General features: G+C 50.5%; 1 protein-coding gene across 1 annotated transcript; it reads left to right on the forward strand.

Moving 5' to 3' along the window:
• Positions 1 to 14,212, forward strand: ZNF473 (zinc finger protein 473). Its single transcript, XM_040457944.1, has 5 exons — positions 1 to 21; positions 314 to 495; positions 7,654 to 7,763; positions 9,825 to 9,914; positions 11,164 to 14,212. The coding sequence occupies exons 1-5, from the start codon at positions 1 to 3 to the stop codon at positions 13,617 to 13,619; spliced, it is 2,859 nt and encodes a 952-aa protein (XP_040313878.1). The 3' UTR covers positions 13,620 to 14,212.
• Positions 14,213 to 22,486: the final 8,274 nt, after the last annotated feature.

Below are 22,486 nucleotides of genomic sequence, written 5' to 3' on the forward strand. Positions count from 1 at the left end.
ATGTGCCAACGTGACCCAATGGTAAGGAGGAGTGAACTATGAAGCATCTCTCCGCCTATCAGAGAGAAGTCTTGTAATTTTCCCGCCTCAAACTCCGCCCCTTGCTTCCAAGCGTCGCCTCAACGCGTTTCCATGGCAACCCGCCGTCTGCTTCAAACCAGAGTACGCTGCTTAGCTTGTCCTTTAACTGGGTAAAAACTGGACTGCAATTCCCACATGCTACCTGGTCCCGATTTTGTTTCTACTCTCTTTCCTCCAGTGCTCAGCGGCCAGAGAAGAGGGCGGGGAAAGAAACACAGATAAGCGGAGATAGGCGTCAGCACAGCCTTCTGGGAAACCGAGTCCCGTTGGCGCGGAGGCTCCTGGGTGGAGGAGCTCGAGGAAGTTCTCGCGACGCCGGAAGTTGTTACAAGGCGCGAGTGGGAGGAGTTGGGTCTGCGTCTTCCTCTGGGCGGGAGTCGCTTCTGTTAACGCGACGGACGGCAGTCTTGAGAGGTGAGGCGACGCCGCAGGTGGGGTCACTGAGTACTCCCAAGGCTTGGGGGCTCGGTTCTTCTTGAGGGGTGACGGAATGCCCACGGGGTGACTTCGGCAAAGGGCGCGCCTTCTGGGGGCGGTGGGTGTCCAGGTGGGGTCTTGACCGCTCTCTGTTCGGAGCGTGTTCTGGGCCGGGCTGTCGCTGAAGTGGTTTCCAGTCCTCACCGGCAGCCCTGAGAGGAGAGGTTACATTTACTTTTGAGTGAGGAGATGGAAGCCGAAGGAGGGGTTCGGTTGCCTGAAGTTGATCGGGCAGATCTGGAGGGATGAATGAATGGGAGTTCTTGAGAAGGGCGAAGCATTTCACATTTGAGCACTTGCTGGGCGCCAGGCGCCGCGCTGTACTCGGATTTCCTCCTGTAATCTCCGCAGCAGCGCCAAGCGCGGTTCTTCGGTTTTATCGGCTCCCTTGGCACCGGGAGCACTTCGGGAATCACAGTTTATCAGAGTTTGGAAAGTTAATAGGGTGCCTATTTCATAGTTAGGCAACGCCTCAGAGCGATCTGGGGCAGTTCTTGGAAATCGATGATTTCTGCCCGGGGAAAGGCGTGAATATTCACACTATATACAGCCTGTGGCAGTTCGGGTTCAGTTTTGCCGCCAATTTACGAATGAATAAGGTTCTGCTTTTCAGAGCTGTTTTGGTTTTTAGAATCACAGCTGCGGGGCTGTGGATCTGTTTTACTTGTCCCATTTCGTACACGTGGAAACCAAGGGTGAATGATCTGCTCTGGTCCCACACTGAGAAGCAGCAAGAGTTCTCAATTCTAGAGCGCTGGATTTGCCAGTCCTGTAATTGTTTGGCTCAAGTTCATTCTGAGAGGCTGGGTGACCTTGAGCCTCACAGTAGGGCTCCAGTTTGTTCTGTCCCAGGGCTCAGAGTGTATGAGATATGGACAGAACGTGATTTGGAAACTGTAGACAGAGGTCCGAAACTCAGATGTCTATGAGGGTGAGGCAGATTAGGTAAAAGAGAGAACCGCCTGGGGGGGGGGGGGGGCCGGAGAGCTGTGGGGCATCAGGGAGCACTTGCCCCACTTAAGGGGGGTAACTTTAGGCCCCAGCTAACAGCTTTGTTAGACTCGGTGAGCCAAATCCTAGAATTTGGCAGAAACTGGAAATCGTTTTTGTTTTTTTTTTTCCTTTTTTTTTTTTTTTCCCCCCGTGGGGGGGGGGGGGGGGAGAGAGTCTTAAGCAGGCCCCATGCTCAATTTCCCAGTTTTCAAGGTTGAGACTACTTAAAATAATTTTCTCTCAAAACCTGCTATCCACCAGCACTGTGAGCAAAAAACCGTATCTGTGGACCAAATTACACCCTCAAGGCGAGACTTAACCTCTGTCATGTGAGGAAAGTCACTGTTGAGTAAACGTTAGCACTTAACACGTCTGCCACATCACCTTACCTGCAATCAAAATCTGGAAAGCCCGGAAGATCACTTTTTCCAGAAGTTTGGTGTCCAGACCTGACCAGAACTACTGGGATTTATAACCTTTCATTATCCTACCTAGAGAGAATATCTATACCCTTCACTCTAAAAATATTGAGGTGTTCAAGTACAAAATGCTGCCTGGCCCACACTGCACTGTGATTTATTTTCTTATTTTTTTAATTAGTTTTTTTTTTTTTTTAATCTTTATTTTTGAGACACAGAGAGAGACAGAGCATGAGCGGGGGAGGGGCAGAGAGAGAGGGAGACACGGAATCTGAAGCAGGCTCCAGGCTCTGAGCTGTCAGCACAGAGCCCGACGCGGGGCTCAAACCCACGAAACGTGAGATCATGACCTGAGCTGAAGTCTGCCGCTTAACTGACTGAGCCACCCAGGCACCCCCACACTGCACTGTGATTTTAATGAAATATATTTGTGTGTGTGTGTGTATCACCTTTTTAAAAATCAGAAAATTTCTTGGGGGGTGTTTGGGTGTCCCAGTCAGTTTAGTGTCCAACTTCGGCTCAGGTCATGATCTCATTTTTGTGAGTTGGAGCCCTGCATCGGGCTCTGTGCTGACAGCTCAGAGCCTGGAGCCTGCTTCGGATTCTGTGTCTCCAGCTCTCTCTGCCCCTCCCCCATGTGCGCGCGCGCTCTCTTTCTCTCTCTCTGTCTCCCCCTCTCTCTCAGAAATGAATAAACATTAAAAAAATTTTTTTAATAAAAATCAGAAAATTTCTGAATTTCAAAGCACATCTGTCCCTAGAAGCTTAACAGTTGTGGACCTGACGTTAAATCATCCTGCTGCTTTGTGATACGGAGTGTTTTCATCACTCTGTAGATAATGTGCCACTTAGGAAATTCACAGTAGCTACCAACGTGTAAGAAGCCCTATGGTACAGGGCACCTGGGTGGCTCAGTTGGTTGAATGTCCGACTTCAGCTCAGGTCTTTGGAGCCCTACGTCAGGCTCTGTGCTGACAACTCAGAGCCCGCTTTGCCCCTCCCCACTCTCACGCACGCATGCTCTCTCTCTCTCTCTCAAAATAAATATTAAAAAAAAAAAGGCCCCATGGTACAGTGTTTTGTATATTATGGGTCATGAAAATAACTCACTGGGCAGTGGCCATAATTTTTTTTTTAATGTTTATTTGTTTAGAGAAGGCACATGTAGAGGAGTGGCAGGGAGGGAGGGAGATCGAGAATCCCAAGCAGGCTCCAGGTTGTCAGCACAGAGCCCAGTGCAGGACTCGATCTCACAAACTGTGAAATCATGACCTAAGCCGTGAGCAAGAGTCAGACGCTTAACCGAGTGAGCCACCCAGGTGTCCTGGCCATAATTTTTTTTTTTTTTAAATGAAGTACAGTGAAAGAGACTAGAATAGAAAAGATCGTAGCACATTCTACTTTGTAAGATTCAGTATTATTTTGTGAAGTTTTGTTTTCGTTTTGTGTGTGAATGGACAGTCATGGTATATGTCTTTGTTACTGTGGGTCATGTTTAAAAAAAAAAAAAGTTGGAGGAATCTTGCTACTGTTGAAAAAATAGTAAAATTTTTGGAGGCCAGCTCACCTGGACTCAAATTCTAGAGCCAGTAATCAGGAATCCCAGAATCCTGGGGCGCCTGGGGTGGCTCAGTCGGCCGGGCGTCCGACTTCGGCTCAGGTCATGATCTCACAGTTCACGAGTTCGAGCCCCACGTTGGCCTCTGCTGACAGCTAGGAGCCTGGAGCCTGCTTCGGATTCTGCGTCTCCTTCTCTTTGCCTGTTTCTCTCTCGAAAATAAATAAACGTTAAAAAAAAGAAAAAGAACCCAGAATCCTCATCCTGGGGGTTCAGTTGGAGAGACACTGTGTTCTGCCAACAAACGTTCCAAAAGTGCCTACTGTACGTCAAGGGTCGTGTCGTGCTGAGACACGGTCGCGAGCAAGACCGAAGGTCCCACCCAGGTGACCGACCTTAATCGCCACCTCTCCCAAACGTTGATTTATTGACTGTAATAAGTGCCAAGAAGGGTCATGAAGTTGCCTGTGGGCCCCGAAGCACAGTGGAAATGAGGGGCGTGGAGTAGTTTCGGCCGATACAGAAGTGTTGTTGTGATCCCCGCAGGGAGACTCCCATCCTGACTCATCCTCCTACTTCCGGACATTCTGGGGGCTCATCCGGCATGGCCAGGGAGCCAGCCCTAGAAGGAAGGGAGACTTTCTCCCGGCTCCCTTGTGTCTCCTGCGGCTCTGCCAGACAGGAACATGGAGGGGACGGAGAGGGATCTTAAGTGAGAACTCCGGCCACCGAGTCCCAGTCGGCTACCACCAAGGTGAGTCGAGGGCCCCTTGTCCAGGCCCCATGCCCTGAGGCTGCATGGCCGGCCGGCCTTTATTCTGGGCTCACTGACCCACGGTGACCCCCAGGTGATCCTCTTGTTACGCTGTCGCTCTCCTGCTCAGCACCCTTCCAGGCATCCTTTCTGCTTAGAAGATCAAACCCAGGTTTCCCAGCCCAGTCCTGTACGACCTGAGTCCTGCCGCCTTCCTCAGCGTCTCCTCCGGTTCCCTCCATAACCCAAACTCCCTTCCTGGCCTGGTGGTAAACTGTTACACTGTGGTTGTCAGATTCCCAGCCTTTGCTCGGGCTCCTCCCTCTGCTAGAATACCCTACCCGCCATCTCCGGCCGGTCTTACGCAGCCTTCAAGACCCAGCTCAGCCCCCACCTTGCATGGGCAATGAGCTCTTCCCTGCTCCGGCCTCATCATAGCACAAATCACCTGGCTGTGGTTGTCCCCTGCCCCCGTCTATCAGCCCCACCAGACGAGGTGCTCCTTGGAGACAGGTACTGATTGGGCCTCGCCTCTGGGCCCCCAGGGACCAGCGTGGGCCCAGTACACAGCGGTCCTTGAGGTGTTTCTTGAATGATGAATGAAAACCTTCCTCTACCACCGATACCTGCTTATCCTTAATGACCCAACTTGAATATCTGCCCCAACCAGGAAGCTTTTCCTGACTCCAAGGCAATGTCCTCATGCCCGTCCCTGGCCACACAGTCCTGGATACTGCCCTCTGTCACAGCCCTATCTCCTTATGCTCACTGTCAGCATCCCTGGGTGTCCCCTGTAGGCCAGGGAATGGGTTTGACACCTCTCTGCCTCCAGCATCCTCCGAGGGGTCTGGCACACGGGAGAAATGACTGTTGAACGAATACATGCTCTGACCTTGTCACTGTCCTGTATAAAACTCTCTGTGGCTCCCCAGTGCCCCACGGATCAAGACCAGGGTCCTCCCACACCCCCACCGCTATTTCCAGCAAAATCAAGGAGTCCAGGGAAGGAAGCTTCTTGGGGCTCTCTGATCTGGCTCCTGCTGACAAAGCCTCTTTGGCTGATCCCTTCTGACCGGGTATAGACAGCAACAGTTTCAGCCACAAGTAACAGAACACTTGGCTCAAAGCAATTTAAACAGTCAATGGATTATATAGAACACATAACCAGAAAGGCCAGAGCCGGCCTGATCCGCCAGCCCACTCAGTGTGATCGAGACCCAGTGTATTGTCCCCATCTCTCAGCCCCACCTCCTATTGGTTCCATCCTTGATGAACTCCTTCCCTTGTCCCAAAACAGCTGCCAGGATCACCATGTCCCCACATGCCTCCTACATGAAGGCTTTGTTCTGGGTGCTGGGTCTACTCGCTAGGGAACCAACTGATGTGGTCCCTGCCGTCATGAGCTCACATGTTATTGGCGGGGTAACACCGTATTTGTTTGCTAGGGCTGTTGTAACAAAGTGCCTTGAATGATAGAAATTTATTATCTTGGCTCTGGAGGCTAGAAGTATGAAGCCAAGGTGTCAGCTGGGCTCCTTCCTTTTGGAGGCTGCAGGGGAGAACCCCTTCCTTGCCTCTTCAGCTTCTAGAGATGCCTGTGTTCCTTGACTCGTGGCCACGTCACTCCAACCTCTGCTTCTGTCATCACATCACCTTCTCCTACCTTTGACTCCTTCTGTCTCATTTTTTTTCTAAATATTTATTTTATTTATTTATTTATTTATTTATTTTTAACGTTTATTTATTTTTGAGACAGAGAAAGACAAAGCATGAACGGGAGAGGGTCAGAGAGAGGGAGACAGAATCTGAAACAGGCTCCAGGCTCCAAGCTGTCAGCACAGAGCCCAACGCGGGGCTTGAACTCACGGACCACGAGATCATGACCTGAGCCGAAGTCGGCCACTCAACCAACTGAGCCACTCAGGCACCCCCTAAATATTTATTTTTGACAGAGTGCACAAGCAGGGTAGGGGCAGAGAGAGAGAGGGAGACACAGAATCCGAAGCAGGCTCCAGATCCTGAGCTGTCAGCACAGAGCCCGACGTGGGGCTCCAACCCATGTACTGTGAGATCATGACCTGAGCCGAAGTCGGATGGCCGACTGAGCCACCCAGGCACCCCCCTTCTGCCTCTTATAAAGGTACAAGAAAAAAAAAAAAAGATATGAGATTGTCATGATCGTGACAATCAGGGGCCACTGTGATCATCCAGGGTAACCTCCCCATCTGAGGATCCTTAACTTGTCACACCTGGGAAGTCCCTTTTGCCATACAAGGTGACATTCACAGGTTCTGGGGATTAGAATGTGGATGTCTTTGGGGAACCATGATGTCTAAGGTTTAAAAGGGTATCTCGAACTTAACCTGTACCAAACCAGACTCACACTGTGCCCCAAAACCTGCTTCTCCCCTGTCTCAGGCAGCGGCAGCTCTGTCCTTCCAGTGCTCAGGCTAAAATCTTACGGATGTCTGGGCTCCTGTCTGTCTTTCATTACATTTGCTCTCTTGGGAGACGTTGTCCCCAGCAGTGTCAAAATGTCCACATCTTGGGGCACCTGGGTGGCTCAGTCAGTTGAGCGTCCAGCTTTGGCTCAGGTCATGATCTCGCGGTCTGTGAGTTCGAGCCTCACGTCAGGCTCTGTGCTGACAGCTCAGAGCCTGGAGCCTGCTTGGGATTCTGTGTCTCCCTCTGTCTCTGCTCCTCCCCCACTTGTGCACACGCGCTCTCTCTCTTTCTCTCCCTCTTTCAAAAATAAATAAACGTTTAAAAAAAAAAGGCCATATCTCACCTTTTCACACCCCTTCCATCCCTGTTCTCCTTTCTCGCCTGAATCATGGAATTCACCTTTTTCCTCGTCTCCCTGCCTCTGCCTTTCCACCTTTTATGTTTTTCCACGTAGTGGCCAGAGGAGGATCCTGGTTAGAATATGCTTAATCAATTTGCTTACTTTTTTAAGAATATTTGTATTGTAAAATCAAGCACAAACATAGAAACCCACGGCGGGTTTCTGTTACGTGCAGATCTCTACTGTGTGTGTTAGAAAATTTCCATAGTAAAAACTTAAAATCTTGAATGAACGCTAAAAAGCAAAAGCCAAAGTAAGTAGATTTTAGGAACAGGCCGACGTGCATTTAAGTCCTGCCTGTGTGACCCTAAGGGGAACGCACGTCCCCTCTCCGAAACTCCATATCTTGCCTACAAAATATGGGGATGCCCGGTGTCCTATGTCTCAGGGCTCCCACGAGAAGATTTTTGTCAAAGACCTAGTACATGGAGGGCAGGGTGCATCAAGTGAGCCGTTGGGTCCATCGCTGACCCCAGTCCCACGGTCACTGACAGTGTATCACATTTCAGGAATTTGTGACCCACAGGGATGTAGCCATGGACTTCACCTTGGAGGACTGGGAGCAGCTGGGGCTGGACCAGGGGGACCTGTTCTGGGACACGGCGCTGGACAACTACCAGAACCTTTTCCTGCTGAGTGAGTGTCCACTCCAGCCCCGGCGGCCCGGTCCCTGCCCTGCTTTTGGCTATTGTCACCCACAGGATAAATTCTCGGCTCCTGAAAGCCTCAGAGCTGGCATGATGTAGCCCAGCAGTGCTCGGCTGGCCAATTCTGCCCCCCCCCCCCCCGGGGGCACTGGCAGTGCCTGGTGACCTTTTTGATTGGTCTGCACTTAGGAGCAGGGGGTGTGCACCTGGCGTCTCATGGGTAGAGCCCAGGGTCGCCGCCACATGTCCGGGAATGCAAGGGCAGCCCCTACAGCCGAGGATTATGTCACTAGTGTCACTAGTGCCGAGGCTGAGAAACGCCATCAGCCACCCGCCTGCCACTCTGGCCTCCTTAGCGCTTTCCTCTTCGTCCTTGTGGGGCTGACGCTCAGGGTCTTTGCATTTGCCTTCCTGTCTCGCCCCCTCCCTGCCTCTGGGCTTTCCTTTTTTAAGACTTCTACCGCGACCTGTTAGCAAGTCCTCTGTCCCGTGCCCCACCGGCCCACGACTCCTGCGCTTTCGAACTGCCCATTTTATACTCTGTCTCCCTCTGCTGGGACGGGCACTTCCTGAGGGTGGGGACTCACTGAATGGTGGCTCAGTAAACGAACGAGTAGCAGGAGTCACCGGCTCAGGAGCCGGGTCTCATGCTGGGTCAGCGCTTAGAACTGGCCTTCGGTCCTGCCATCACCCCACAAGTCCGACTCCCTGTTTTGCTGGTCCTTTTAAAAACGAGGTCCAAAGAGAAGTCACCTTCCCAGCTATGCGGGGGTTCCCGGAAGTACCCTGTGTTCAGTGACTTACGAGGAGGGGACTTGAAGGACTCAGCATGTGGTCGTACTCACGGCCGTGACATGTTACAGAGAAAGGACACAGCATGGGCGGCAAAGGGGAAACCAGAGCCGGCCTCCAGAGCCCTCTCCCTGCGTGGAGTCCCACACGATCGTAATGAGGGACAAATGGTGTGAAATGTCTACTGGAGATGCTCACTGGAAACTCAGCACCCACAGTTTTTATTGGAGCTGGTCACACAGGCACCCTCTGCCTGGAAAGTACCAAAATTCTAGACTCCCAGCCGGAAAGCAGGTGTTCAGCATGATAGTTGAGGCACGGGGGGCCCCTCTGTTCGGGAATGCTGGAACCCTCCCGAGATCCAGGTTCCCAGACACCAGCTGAGGGCCAGCCTCCCAGATTTTTCTCTAAACTCTACTGAGCATGTGCGGCAGAAGCAGCTTCGGGGCGGCTCAGACCTCAGCGTCTTTTCTATTTCTAAACTACATCCCACAGTATAGGCACGTCTCCCTTGAGCCCCCGCACACGCTTGTGTGTATGTCCAAGCAGCGTATTAGCTTCCTACGGCTGCTCTTAGAAATGCCACAAACAGCAGCTTAAAACAACGCGTTTATTCTCCGACGGTTGTGGAGGTCGGAAGTCTGAAACGGGTCTGACCCGGCTGCGGTCAGGCTGTTGGCAGGGCTTGTTCCCTCTGGAAGCTCCAGGGAAGAGTCTTGTGCCTTTGCCCTTTTCTGGCTTCTAGAGGCGCCTGCATTGCTTGGCTCGTGGCCTTTCCATTTTCAAGCCAAGAAGGCGCTTTTCCTCCACGGTAGCACAGTTCCCCAGGATTAGGATTCTGCTTCCTTCCTCGAGTAGTTTGCCGAGGGCAGGGCACAGGACCGCCTGGGCTCTGGGAACCCAGCATATTCCACAGAGGCCTTGGGTGATGTGGGCTCCGTGGGTGGATGAGAGGGTGCGTGCCTCTCCACCTGGCAGGCTGCTCATCCCTCAAGAGCTGTCGCAAGTCCTTTGTATCCCCGGCCCTGGCTTTCACAGCTCTGATCACCCTGGACTGTGACTGTCTGGGTCTCTCTCCTCCACCAGACTGGGAACCCTACAGGGCAGGTGTCCCCGGAGTTGCCTAGAGCGGCATTTGGCTCTCACGAGCTGTACACTGGACAAAGCACTGATGGTCAGGACAGCCAGAAGGTTCCCGCTAAGCAGTCGGCTGGCCTGCCGTGTCCTGGTTGATGACAGCGCTCTTCTCTCCCTGCAGACCCCTGCAAACCCAAACTGACCTCCTGTCCAGATGGTGGCGAAGAGCTGGAGGCCGTGGTCAGAGAAAGCCCAGAATCAGAGGGCCTTGGTGAGTGGGTGGGGCGGGGGCCGGTGGGACAGGGCCCTTTGTCTGCCCTCCGTCTTTAGAACTTCCATCCGGACCCCAAACGTCTGCCTAGACATCTTGCCCCTCTGCCACGTGCTGGCTTCTGTCCCCTCATCCCGGCAGGGCTGGGGCCCTCGTCTTGTCTACCTCAGTGTTCGGCATGTGGTTGTCCTGGTGCCCTGAGTCAGTCTCTCCACCTTCATGTCCTGTGCCCTTTGAGCACCATACATCCCCAGTCTGTTTCACCCTGTGTTTGTACAAGTCTGTCCCGGAGGGCACAGCAGATGGCCACATCTGCTAATAACTCAAGCCCAGGCCTTAATGCAGCCAAGAGCATTTGTTCCGTTCTCTCCTAGGCCACAGTTCCTCTAGAGGGAACAGGTTAGGCAGCGAGGGTGTCACGCTGGTTGACGTGTCCCCAGTGGGAAAAGGCAGAGGCAGGGGCCTTCCCTGGGGCGCGGGACACTTTCCTCACGGTCAGGTCATTAACATGAGAAGGGCCCCTGAGTCAGAGACCACAGCGTGGTGGCTGCGTGGCTCAGTCCGGGCCTCCGCTCACCTCTCGTGAGCTCGCAAATGCGGACCCTCCGTGGCCTCCCGACGAGCACACCAGTGTTTGCGCGCAGGTGACCAGCACGGACCCCTGCCACCTCTACAACATATGGGGGCGCCCAGGTGGCTCAGCCGGTTAAGCGTCAACTCTGGGTTTCGGCTCGGGTCATGATCTCACGGTTTGTGAGTTCAAGCCCCACACTGGGCTCAGTGCTGATAGCATGGAGCCTGCTTGGGATTCTCTCTCTCCCTCCCTCTCTGTCGCTCCCCTGCTCACTCACGCTTTCTCTCTCTCAAAATAAAGAAATAAATAAATACTAAAAAAAGAAATACATGCTCTTTCCAGAACCGCGTAGCCACGCCTTTACCAACCAAATCTGTCCTCCAGCAGTTATATCATTTCTACCTTCTTCCCCGTTGAACAGCGCCCTTCTCCGAGAAGTGGGCCGTGGCTGATGGGGGCAACGGCATCTGCTAAGAGGCTCCCCTTCCCTGTGGAGCCCCCGCGGCTGCCCAGCTCCCCACTTAACCATCTTGGAAATGGGCTCTCTGTTTCCTGTGCTGCCAGTTCCAGCCGGGTCACCACTTTGGCCCCTTCTCCTTCATCATCCCCTCGAGGGACAGGCTTCCTGAGGAGCCATCACCCGTTCTCCCTCTTGTCTGTGTTCTCACCCTGCAGCTCCTTATGTTTCGCCGCGGGGAACGGGAGACACCTGCACTTACCCTCTCTCGGACATGGCCGAAGTCAAGAACTGCCCTCTGGCACAAGACTTCTTGGAGGAAGGACTCTCCCAGGAGATCATGGAGACTTTGTCCAAGGATGGCCTCGGGAACTCCAGTCTGGGGAAAGCCTATGTAGGTGAGAGTTGGTTAGACAGTTTGCTAGGAGATCCAGAAAGCCTTCTGAAGTCTGACGTTGTTACCAACAAGGGAAGTCCCACAGAATGCAGGAGTCGCGAACTCCAGAGAGACCCAGGTCCTGAGCCCCTCCTTTCCGTGAGGGAGGATTCTGTGATGCGTGATCTTCCTGAAAAGAGCCCAGCTAAGTCTCAGGAACGTGGGAAAGACTTTGGCTGTGACTTAGACCAGAGCCAGCAGGATCCTGTCCAGGGAGGCGAGAAACTGTATAAATGTAGTGAATGTGGGGAGAGCTTCAGTCAGAGTTACCATCTCATCCAGCACTGGATTGTTCATACTAAAGAGAAACCCGCTGTGCACGAAGAGTATGAGGAAGGTTGCAGCCAGAGGTCTTGCCTCTTTGTGCCCCTGACAACTCACACAGACTACAAATCCTGTGCGTGTAACGAGGGCGGGAAAACCTGCACTCAGAGCACACACTTTCTGTGGCATCAGAAAATTCACACTGGAGAAGAACCACATAAGAATCAAGACAGTGACCCTCCGTCAGGTCTCAGCTTACAGCCTGCTGAGCAGCAGAAACCCTATGCAGGTGATGAGTCCTACAAAGGTAACGAGCCTGGCGAGGGTTTCAGCCAAACCTTTCACCTCACCCAGCATCAGCAGACCCACACTCAGAAACGCTATGAATGTGCCAAATGCAAGGCGACCTTCAACTTCAGCAAATACCTCCTCCAACATCAAAAAACCCATGCTACGAAAACTACCTCTGAGCATCAGGAATGCGGGAAGGCCTTCGGGCAGAGCATGCTGCTCGCTGAACACCAGTCCATTCACACCGGAGAAAAGCCTTACGAGTGTGATCAGTGTGGGAGGCCCTTCAGGAATATCTCGACCCTAAAGGTCCACCAGAGGGTTCACAGTGGAGAGAAGCCTTACAAATGCAATGAGTGTGGGAAATCCTTCTACCGGAGCACTCACCTTAATGAACATCAGAGGATTCACACCGGCTACAGGCCCTACAAGTGTCATCAGTGCATCAAGAGTTTCAGCCGGCCCTCCCACCTGATTCGACACCAGTCTGTTCACGCCACAGGCGAGTCCTACTGCTGTGCCAGATGCAAGAAAACCTTCAGCCATAATGAATACCTTGTTCAACACCAGAAAATGCATGCTATGGAGACCCTCCACGAGTGTCAGGAGTGTGGCGAGCGCTTCTTCTGCAGCTCGACCCTAGCATGCCACCAGAGTGTTCACGCCAGAGAAAAACAAGCACTTGGCGAGAGCGGGAGTATCTTGAGTCAGGACTCAGAATGGAGAGAACATCCAGGGGTTGGCGAGAAGCACTTTAAGTGTAGCAAATGCGAGAAAACCTTCAGCTGCAGCAAATATCTGACTCAGCACGAGAGGGTTCACACCAGAGTGAAACCCTTTGAGTGTGACCAGTGTGGAAAAGCCTTTAGCAAAAGTACACAGCTCCTTCGCCACCAGAACATCCACTCTCGAGTGAGGCCGTATGAATGTAGGGACTGCGGGAAGGCCTTCATCCGCAGCACTTCCCTCACCAAACATCAGGCCACCCACAAGAGTGAGCACCCCTTTACATGTAATGAATGTGGAAAGACCTTCAGCCAAAGTGCACACCTCTCAGAACATCAGTTAACTCACACTGAGGAGAAGAAACTCTGTAACTATAGCAAGTGTGACAAAGCCCTTGCCCAAGGTAACTGCCTTACTCAGCATCAGAGAACTGACGCCGGAAAGAAGTCCTTTGAGTGTGATGAATGCGACAAATCATTCCATTTGAGTTCGTGCCTTTCTAAGCATCAGAGAGATCACACAGGTGAGAAACCCCACAAATGCAGTGACTGTGAGAAAACCTTCAGCCTGGGTGCTCAACTTCTTCAACACCGGAGAGTTCACACTGGAGAAAAGCCTTATGTTTGTCAGAAATGTGGGAAAGCTTTCAGCCAGAGCTCATGCCTTTCTGTTCACCAGCGAGTTCACACTGGAGAAAAGCCTTATGTTTGTCAGGAATGTGGGAAAGCCTTCAGCCAGAGCTCGTGCCTTTCTGTTCACCGGAGGATTCACACCGGGGAGAAGCCTTACGTGTGTGCTGAATGTGGGAAAGCCTTTTCCCAGAAAGCAAATCTGATGCAGCATGAGAGAGTTCACACTGGGGAGAAGCCTTATGCCTGCAGGGTCTGTGGGAAAGCCTTTGGCCTCAGCGCCCATCTCAGTCAGCACCAGAGGGTCCACACCCAAGAGAAACAGTAGTAATGTCAATATTGTCAGAAAGCCCTCTGATGCAGGTCTCAGCAGACATCAGCAAGTTCATACTTGAAGGTAACAAGGAGTTACTTAGCAGTAAGTGACAAGTAGCAATACTACAAGGTCCCAGCAGCAGCAACAGGGTCCCAGACATCTAAACACATTCGTCTGGGCCCCAAGGTTGAAACCATCGCACTGTAGGCTCCTCCGCCACGAAATAAATACATCTCTTTATTAATAAGGAGCAATTAGAAAATTTGCACACATGAGTCTCATGAAAACACAGTAGTGGAGAAGCTGTGTAGAATGGCAATTCAGTGGTAGACTTGAGCCAGTCAGCTGAGTTATACCCCAGCTCTGCCATGTGCTATCCGCGGGGAGAGCCATGGGACTTCCTAGGGCCTCCGTGTCCTCACCTGTAAGATTGGCACAATATGGTTACCTACCTCAGAAGGCTGTTGTGAGGATAAATGAATAGAGATAAAGGTGCACTTAGAACTTACTGAGTGCCCAGCACATAGTAAGTACTTACCAAATGTGAGCTACAAGTACTCACGAGATACAACAAATATATTTAAAAAAAAAAAAAAAAAGGAAGAGTTAGCAATCCTCTATTTACTGCAGTTAATGTTCTTACTAATACTATGCACGGCTTTCATTTAAAGTTTTCCTTCAAAACGCCTCTGGCTAAATTTGGTCCCCCAAACCCAGCACCTTGCTCTTTTCTTTAAAAAAAAAAAAAAAAAAAGGGCGGGGGCGGAGGGAGACGGGGTGCCTAGGTGGCTCAGTCGGTTGGGCATCTGACCTTGGCGCAGGTCATGATCTCCCAAGTTCATGGGTTGAGCCTCGTGTCGGCCTCTGTGCTGACAGCTCAGAGCCTGGAGCCTGCTTCGGATTCTGTGTCTCGCTTTCTGTCTGCCCCTCCCCTGCTTGCACTGTCTCTCTCAAAAATAAATAACCATTAAAAAAATTTTTTCAGTCTAACTTTTGCTTCCCTCTGCTCTGTCGCAGTATTTTCTTGACTCACCCACAGAAGCCAACAAGAGCATGTAAACTAACACCAAATAGCTAGAACTTTCCACTCCTAACCTCCAGAACGTCTCACTCCAAAGGACGTTCTCCCACATAACACGTGCCCCTTCTTCCTGTAATTTTCTTCCCCCGTTTAAAGTTGGATCTGTGGAATGAGACCTAGTGTGTGGTGGGAGTTCCTCGTACTGGAAACCATGGGATTCAGTTGGGAAAGCTGCACTGGATGTTGCCACGCGGTTCCCAGAAGATGTGCTCGATGGTGAAGACCGTGTATGGAAACTACTGGCGGAATGTTCCTCATGCACCGTTTATCCAAGAGCCAACCACTCACCAGGTGCCCTGCCAGGCTCCGGGGTGGGCAATACCAACACGGCAAGCCCTGGTCTGGCTGCGAAACTCCTGGAATCAAAGGGAAGCGGGTGGCCCCATTTCCACAGAGAGGTACTGTTCATTGACAAGTGACATCCTAAAATGCCACATTCCCTCCTGTCACAGCAAGTTCTGGGACCGTGAAGGGTTGCTGGAGAGCCCAGGGAGGGCCCCATCCTTCCTGCTGGAGCCTTCAAGTCGACAGGTCAACCTTGGCCAGGCCTGTTCTACAGCTAAGACGCCACATGGAACCATGTGCCCTCTTGAGGGCACCTCCTCAGCTCTGGGTTTTTGTGTCCCACCCACTGAGTGACCTCGTCCCATGTCTGCTGAAGCACAAAGAGAACTTTATGAAGACACTGACACTTTTGGTATCATTCATAGTTTTGGTGCTAAAAAAGTTTAGGAGTATGTGCTCTGAGTTCTTGAGTCTTTTAAACCTTGAAACTGGGGTGCCTGGGTGGTTCAGTCAGTTAAGCATCTGACTTTGGCTCAGGTCATGATCTCATGGTTCGTGAGTTCGAGTCTCATATCGGGTAAGCCCACACCCCACTTCTGCTGAGCTCAAGCCCCACTTTGGGTGAGCCCAGCATCTCCCCTCCCCCATTCTGCCCCTCGCTCACTTGTGCCCACTCCCTTTCAAAAAAAACACAAAAAACCTTGCACTTTGAGTTCTGCCGGTTGGTTTTGTTGTTGAAACTGGGAACCTACACGCTCGCCACTGGGCCCACACCACAGCAGGGAGCATATGGGTTTTCAAAGGGCCAAAACACTGAACTCCCTGCACCTGGTCCCTGCCCCCAGATCACTGTGTAGTCTGGGCGAGACCCATTCTATACCACAGGGCAGGCCAGAGGCGGGAAACGTGTTCAACGAGAGTTTTGACACCAAAGATGGAGGTCAGGGGTCCTGTGGAAAATTGGGAACGTGGCGGGCGGACTCTGTAACTACTGACCTGTGTAGCTGTGGGCCAGCGTAGAGATGGCTTTTATGTGTATGTGTTTGTTCGCCGATTAAAGTTTTGAGTCTGTATGCGTTGGTTGCTTTTTTCAGCCTGGTGCCGCGTACCTGGCCAGATGCTGGGCGTGCAGAGGCTCCCATTCGGGGCAAGTGCCCGCGTTGTGGGGGAGGAGGGCTTATCCTAGTAAAAGCTGCCCCATGAGGAGGGATGGTCACGTCCATTTTCCCAAAGTGTCGGTGGGGCAGGGGCCACCGGGGAACCATACAGTTTCAGCCGGTCCTCAGATACCTCATCAGACAACACTTCATTCTAGCACGATCCTGACTGACGAGGAAGCACGGACAGCCTGTCGTTCTCTCCTCTCTAGTTACAAAAACACAGCAGTCCTCAAGCTCAGGCGATCGTTGGAGCTAGAAATTAATCTTACTTTCCTCTCTTGGTGTTTATTTTAGTTCCCCACCCCGCCCTTTCTGTAATGACCAGAGATGCTAGTTTCCCACTCAAGGGCAGTAGTAGAAAGCCCTCTTGAGAAATAAATTGATTTGGGGTGCCTGCCTGGCTCAGTCGGAAGAGCATGCGACTCGATCTCGGGGTTGTGAGTTTGAGCCCCATTATAGGTGTAGGGGTTACTAAAAAAATAAAGTTACTTAAGTAAAAAAGTGAGCTGGTTTAAAGGGAAATGCATGGCACGCGTTTATGACAAAAAATGGACAGTGGTGTCCAACTGAATGAGGTGGGGAACGCGAATGTGACTAAGGCCTGGCATCCTGTCAGCAGATAACCATCGCCGGGATAATTGTGTCAGGACGAACCAGATTAATGCTGTGGCTGAACAGGTTTCACTCACCCGTGCTACGTGTCCACTGCGGATCGGTGGCGGTGGGGAGGGGGTGGGGCTGGAACTCGATCCACTAGAGAGGCCAGGCTTTCCTTTTTGAGTCTGTGCATCCTTCAGGTCACCTGAGTGAGGAAGCAGCTTCAACACCTTGCATTTCCCCGTCTCCCCCTTCAGGCAGAGCAGGACTCCGGCTCTGCCCTGGGGCGGGGGGGACAACGCAAAGTTTTTGCTGCATTTTACTTACGGCAAACTTCCATTCATGGCAAGTGATACTGGTTGTCCACTCGCAGTTGTGCTTGAAAGGCTTAAGGGGTGTTGATTGAAATAGGTGGGTGAGGAGGGTCCTGGCGCAGGCAGCTGGTGTCTCGGGCGGGCAGAAGGTGGCCATTCTGTGGAACCCAAGCCGGTGGCGGCATGCGGACACCTAACGTTGAGAAGATCCTGCTCTAGGAAAACGACCTAGGAACCCACTGTATAAAAAAAGATGAAGGTGGGGGCGCCTGGGGGGCTCCATCGGTTCAGCGTCCGACTTCGGCTCAGGTCACAATCTCACGGTTTGTGGGTTCGAGCCCCGCGTCGGGCCCTGTGCTGACAGCCCGGAGCCTGCTTCGGATTCTGTGTCTCCCTCTCTCTGCCCCTCCCCCACTCATTCTTATTCTCACACTCTCTCTCTCTCAAAAATAAACATTAAAAAAGATGAAAGCGGATGTGCCCTGGCCGAAGGGGTATGAGGAACACCACCACCCCCCCCAACCGCCGCAGCCCCGGGGCACAAACCTCTCTGAGGGGCTTTCGGATGCTCCCTTGGAAAGAACACGAAGCCCTTTGACAATATCCCAGGCTGGGTTGATCACCGAGATCTGAGCACCCGGCAGAAATCTTGTGGTGCTCCCTGCCGGGGGGACTCCCCAGGAGGCTGGGAAGAGCAGTACTCCTGAAGGAAGTGGCTCTCCACCTTGTGCCACCGTGACCCAAGTGACCAATCCCCCGTGCACCTCACGGACACCGGGGTACAAGATAAAAGCTGTTGGCGCCACCGGTTACAGCGAACGCCTATCACTCACCTTTCTGAGATCCACCCTTCGCCTCCCCGGCAGCCCTGTCTTCTCTTGGCGACACATGTAGTTCGGCATCCCCCCGTATTCCCTCCCTGTTCTACGCAAAGGATATATGGCCTAGTTTGGCCAGCCAGCCATTCCCTCCTTCCGCCACTGTGATTGATGCAGAGATGGGCATGACCCAAGCTGGGCCAAGCACAGTGACTCTCGGAACCTTTGCTGAGGGGCGCCTGGGTGGCTCACTGGGTCAAGCCAATGACTGTTGTTTGTTTTTTTTTTAATTAAAAAAGGGTTTTTTTAATGTTTATTTTTGGGAGAGAGAGACAGAGTGTGAGCGGGCAAGGGGCAGAGAGAGAGGGAGACACAGAATCCAAAGCAGGCTCCAGGCTTCGAGCTGTCAGCACAGAGCCCGACGCGGGGCTTGAACCCATGAACTGCAAGATCATGACCTGGTCTGAAGGCAGACGCTTAACCGACTGAGCCACCAGGCACCTCTAAGTGTATGACTTCTGATTTCAGCTCACGTCATGATCCCACAGTTCGTGGGGTCGAGCCCCACGTAGGGCTCTATGCTGACAGAGCGGAGCCTGCTTAGGATTCGCTTTCTCTCACAAAGTAAATAAAACATTTATTTTTTTAATGGTTTTAAACTTATTTTTGAGAGAGCGGGAAAGGGGCAGAGAGAGGGGGACAGAGGATCCAAAGCAGGCTTTGTGCTGACAGCAGCAGGCCCAACGCGGGGCTCAAGTTCACGAACCGCAAGATCATGACCTGAGCTGAAGTCGGATGCTCAACCGACTTAGCCACCCAGGCATCCCAATAAATAAAACATTTTTTTAAAAAGCGTCTGACTCTTGATTTCCACTTGGGTCGTGGTCTCATGGTTTTGAGATCAAGTCCCGCGTTGGGCTCTGTGCTGGGCGTGCAGCCTGCTTGGGATTCTCTCTCTCCCTCTGCCCCTCCCCCTTCCTCTGTCAGAAAAAAAAAAAAAAAAAAAAAAAACCCACGAGGCAGTTGCTGGTGCAGCCACCTAGAGCTGCTAGGGATGTTAGTGGACGAAACAGTGCCCAGAACTCACACTCATCTGGAAACAACGTGGCCTTATTTGGAAATAACGAATAAAGGATTGAGATGAGATCATACTGGGAGTCGGGTGAGCCTGAGAACCTACTATATTCTACGCAGTGCTCTAGGTGCTGGGGACATAGTGGAAAGACACACGGACCCAGCCTTCAGGGTGTCAGGGAGCAAGCGGTCAACAGGAGACCTGTCACAGGAAATTATGATATGTGCTACAAAGTAAACGGGCAAGGGGCTGAGACAGAAACAAAAGGGCAACTCTGATCAGGAAATAAAATGATTTGAGAACGTAAATATGCAATAAACACCATATAAACCTCAAGTGCACTGTAAAGAAATACAGTAAAACCTTGGTTTGCAGGCATAATTCATTCCGGAAACGCACTTGTAACACAAAGCACTTGTATAGCAAAGCGACTTTCAAGAACCATTGGCTCAGTTGTGATCATGTGACAGTCAGCATCCCACAGCTCACGTTGCAAGACCTCGCTCATTTATCAAGTTAAAATTTATTAGAAACGTTTGCTCGCCTTGCGGAACACTCGCAGACCAGGTTTACTCGCAATCCAAGGTTTTACCGTGTTAACGTATGTATAGAAGCTGAAGGTTGCCTACCTGTAGATTTATTCTTTCCAGTGTTTATGACAATCTGAGTTGGGGTTTTCTTTTACTTGCCGTTGAAGGCATCCAGAAGTGCCAGGATAAACAGGATGAATGCCTTGCTTTGGGTCCTTTTGGCTACTTGGGTAAGTATATTATCCCTATGGTTTGAGCTATTTTGAGTTTTCTGTACTTGAAACCCAGGCATCCTTGGTAATATAGTCTTAAACTATTCTGGTTTAAAAAAAAAAAATAAGGAAGCTGGATCAGACAACAAGACTAGCAAAGGCAAGAATAAAAATTAGCTTCGTATGGGGAGCCTGGATGGCTCAGTCAGTTAAGCGGCGGACTTTGGCTCAGGTCATGATCTCACAGTTCATGGGTTTGAGCCCCACATTGGGCTCTGTGCTGACAGCTCAGAGCCTGGAGCCTGTTTCGGATTCTGTGTCTCCCTCTCTATCTGCCCCTCCCCTGCACGTTCTGTCTCTGTCTCAAGAATAAATAAACATTTAAAATTTTTTTTTAATTAGCTTCGTTTAATTATGTATTGTTTTTTATTTTTGGGACAGAGCACAGGCAGGGGAGGGGCCGAGAGAGAGGGAGACACAGAATCCGAAGCAGGCTCCAGGCTCTGATCTGTCAGCACAGAGCCCAACGTGGGGCTCAAACTCACGAACTGTGAGATCATGGCCTGAGCCAAAGTTGGACGCTTAAATGACTGAGCTACCCAGGTGCCCCAAAATTAGCTTCTTTTATACTAAAATTATACGTATTCCACATTAGTATGTTAGTTAAGGGGTGGGAGTGAGTCTTTGTGAAGGGAGTGGGCTAAATGTGCTGAGAAAGGTACCTACATCGAGGAATACATTATGAGGAGGGGCTTAAAGATGCTACCCTACTGGCTTTGAACATGGAAGGGGCCACCAGCCAGGGAATGCAGGTGGCCTCTAGAAACTGAAAATTCATACCATAAGACGTGTTCAAAAATGCAGATGGAGGGGCACCTACGTGGCTCAGTTGGTTGAGTGTCCGGCTTCGGCTTTGGTCATGATCTCATGGTTCATGAGTTCCAGTCCCACATTCGGCTCTCTGTTGTCACCACGGAACCCACTTCAGATCTTCTGTCCCTGTCTCTCCCCCTGCTACACCTCCCCTGCTTGTGCACTCTCTCTTTCAAAACCAAATAAACATTTAAAAAAACAAAAATTAAAATGCAGATGGAATAAAAATTTAATTGTCAAAAAGTCATAAAAGTACGAGAATAAAATATAGGATAATCTTTTTCATAATCTTGGGGGTGAGGAAGGCCTTCCTTAAGTAGGCTGATAGTAGGCCAAAGAACTATAAGAGACAATACAAATAGATTTGAATACCTAAAGATTTTTAAATTCTGTATAGCAAAATACATCACAAACAAAATTGAAAGAGCAACAACAAATCAGGGGAAAATATTTCTAATGTATATGCCAAAAGGTGAATATGTGTAATACATAAAGACCTGTTCCTATAAATCAATATAAAAAAGCAGCCCAATTAAAAGTGGGCAAAACACAGAAAAAAGCAATTCAAAGGCTAAACGTCAACAAACACATAAAAGACCATTAATCTCACTATTGAGAGGACATATTTACTTATTAGAAATATTTTTAAAAGGCTAATAGTGCGTGATTTTTGAAGAAAATGGGGGAACAAGTAGGCATTTGTATACACTTCCAGGAGTCCTGTAAATTGGTTCATCCTTTTTTGGAGGATTATTTAGCAATAATTATCAAAATTTTAAACATGGACATTATATGGTCCCAAAGGATTCTTTCTAGGCGTTCATCTTATGGAGATATTTTGCACAAGTGTCAAACAGTAAATTCCAATGATGAAAAAGAAAACAAAAACTATCTCAATGTCAATTAATAGGGATTGGTTACATAAATTCAAGAAACCCTAGTATGAAGTATTATGCAATTGTTAAAAATGAGGAAACATATACATATATGTGTGTGTGTGTGTGTGTGTGTGTGTGTATATATATATGTTTTGCATTATCATGGGGAAATACCCACATTATACCAAGTGAAAAAGTGAAAAAAGTTACTTCTAAAATCATATGTGTGGGTGTGCCTGGCTGGCTCAGTCAATAGTGCATGCGACTCTTGATCTCGGGGTTGTGGGTTCGAGCCCCACGTTGGGTGTAGAGATTACATAAACAACATAAAAATCTTTAAGAAAAATAATATCGTGTGTGTGTGTGTGTGTGTGTGTGTGTTATACCAGACACATTGTGTGCTATCTTTATGTGGATATACCTTTGGAATGAAGATTTATAGAGAGCCATAGCTTTCATTTTTGTGTTCTATGAATTATTCACCATAAACAAGTATTTCCTCAATCATGAAAGGTGTCATACATTAAAAGAAATACATGGGAAGATTTTTTTTTCATTTTTTAATGTTTTTATTTTTGAGAGAGACACAGAGCATAAGTGGGGGTGGGGGGCAGAGAGAGAGAAGGGGGAGACCACAGAATCCAAAGCAGGCCCCAGGCTCCGAGCTGTCAGCACAGAGCCCGAAGTGGAGCTTGAACCCATGAGCCATGAGATCATGACCTGAGCTGAAGTTGGACACTTAACCGACTGAGCCACCCAGGCGCCCCTAGAAATACATGGGAAGACTTTTAAACATGGTAATAGTTACCACGGATGACATTGGTCAGACGCAGTCCCAGCCGATGCTAGTCAGAATGCCAGTTGCTACAGAACTTCTGGGAAGCCATTGGCACACGTGTCTGGGATCGTTGAAACATGCTTTGACCCCATGACCTCCCTGCCAGGATTTCACTTGGAAACTGGTCAGGTGCTCAGCCAGAGACTTCAGTAGAAGGGATGTTTATAATAAAGTCAAAAACTGGAAACAACCAAAATGTCCCACAGGGGATTGGCTAA

This window comes from Herpailurus yagouaroundi, unplaced genomic scaffold (genome assembly GCF_014898765.1).
Source record: "Herpailurus yagouaroundi ecotype Mexico unplaced genomic scaffold, PumYag 220, whole genome shotgun sequence".
Taxonomy (NCBI): Eukaryota; Metazoa; Chordata; class Mammalia; order Carnivora; family Felidae; genus Herpailurus; species Herpailurus yagouaroundi.

Bases quoted from the DNA above. Each gene is read 5' to 3' on its own strand.
- ZNF473 (XM_040457944.1), top strand. From the start codon at position 1: ATGTGCCAACGTGACCCAATG. The intron at 22-313 runs GTAAGGAGGAGT...AAGCGGAGATAG, and splicing joins TGTGCCAACGTGACCCAATG to GCGTCAGCACAGCCTTCTGG. The intron at 7,764-9,824 runs GTGAGTGTCCAC...CTCTCCCTGCAG, and splicing joins CCAGAACCTTTTCCTGCTGA to ACCCCTGCAAACCCAAACTG.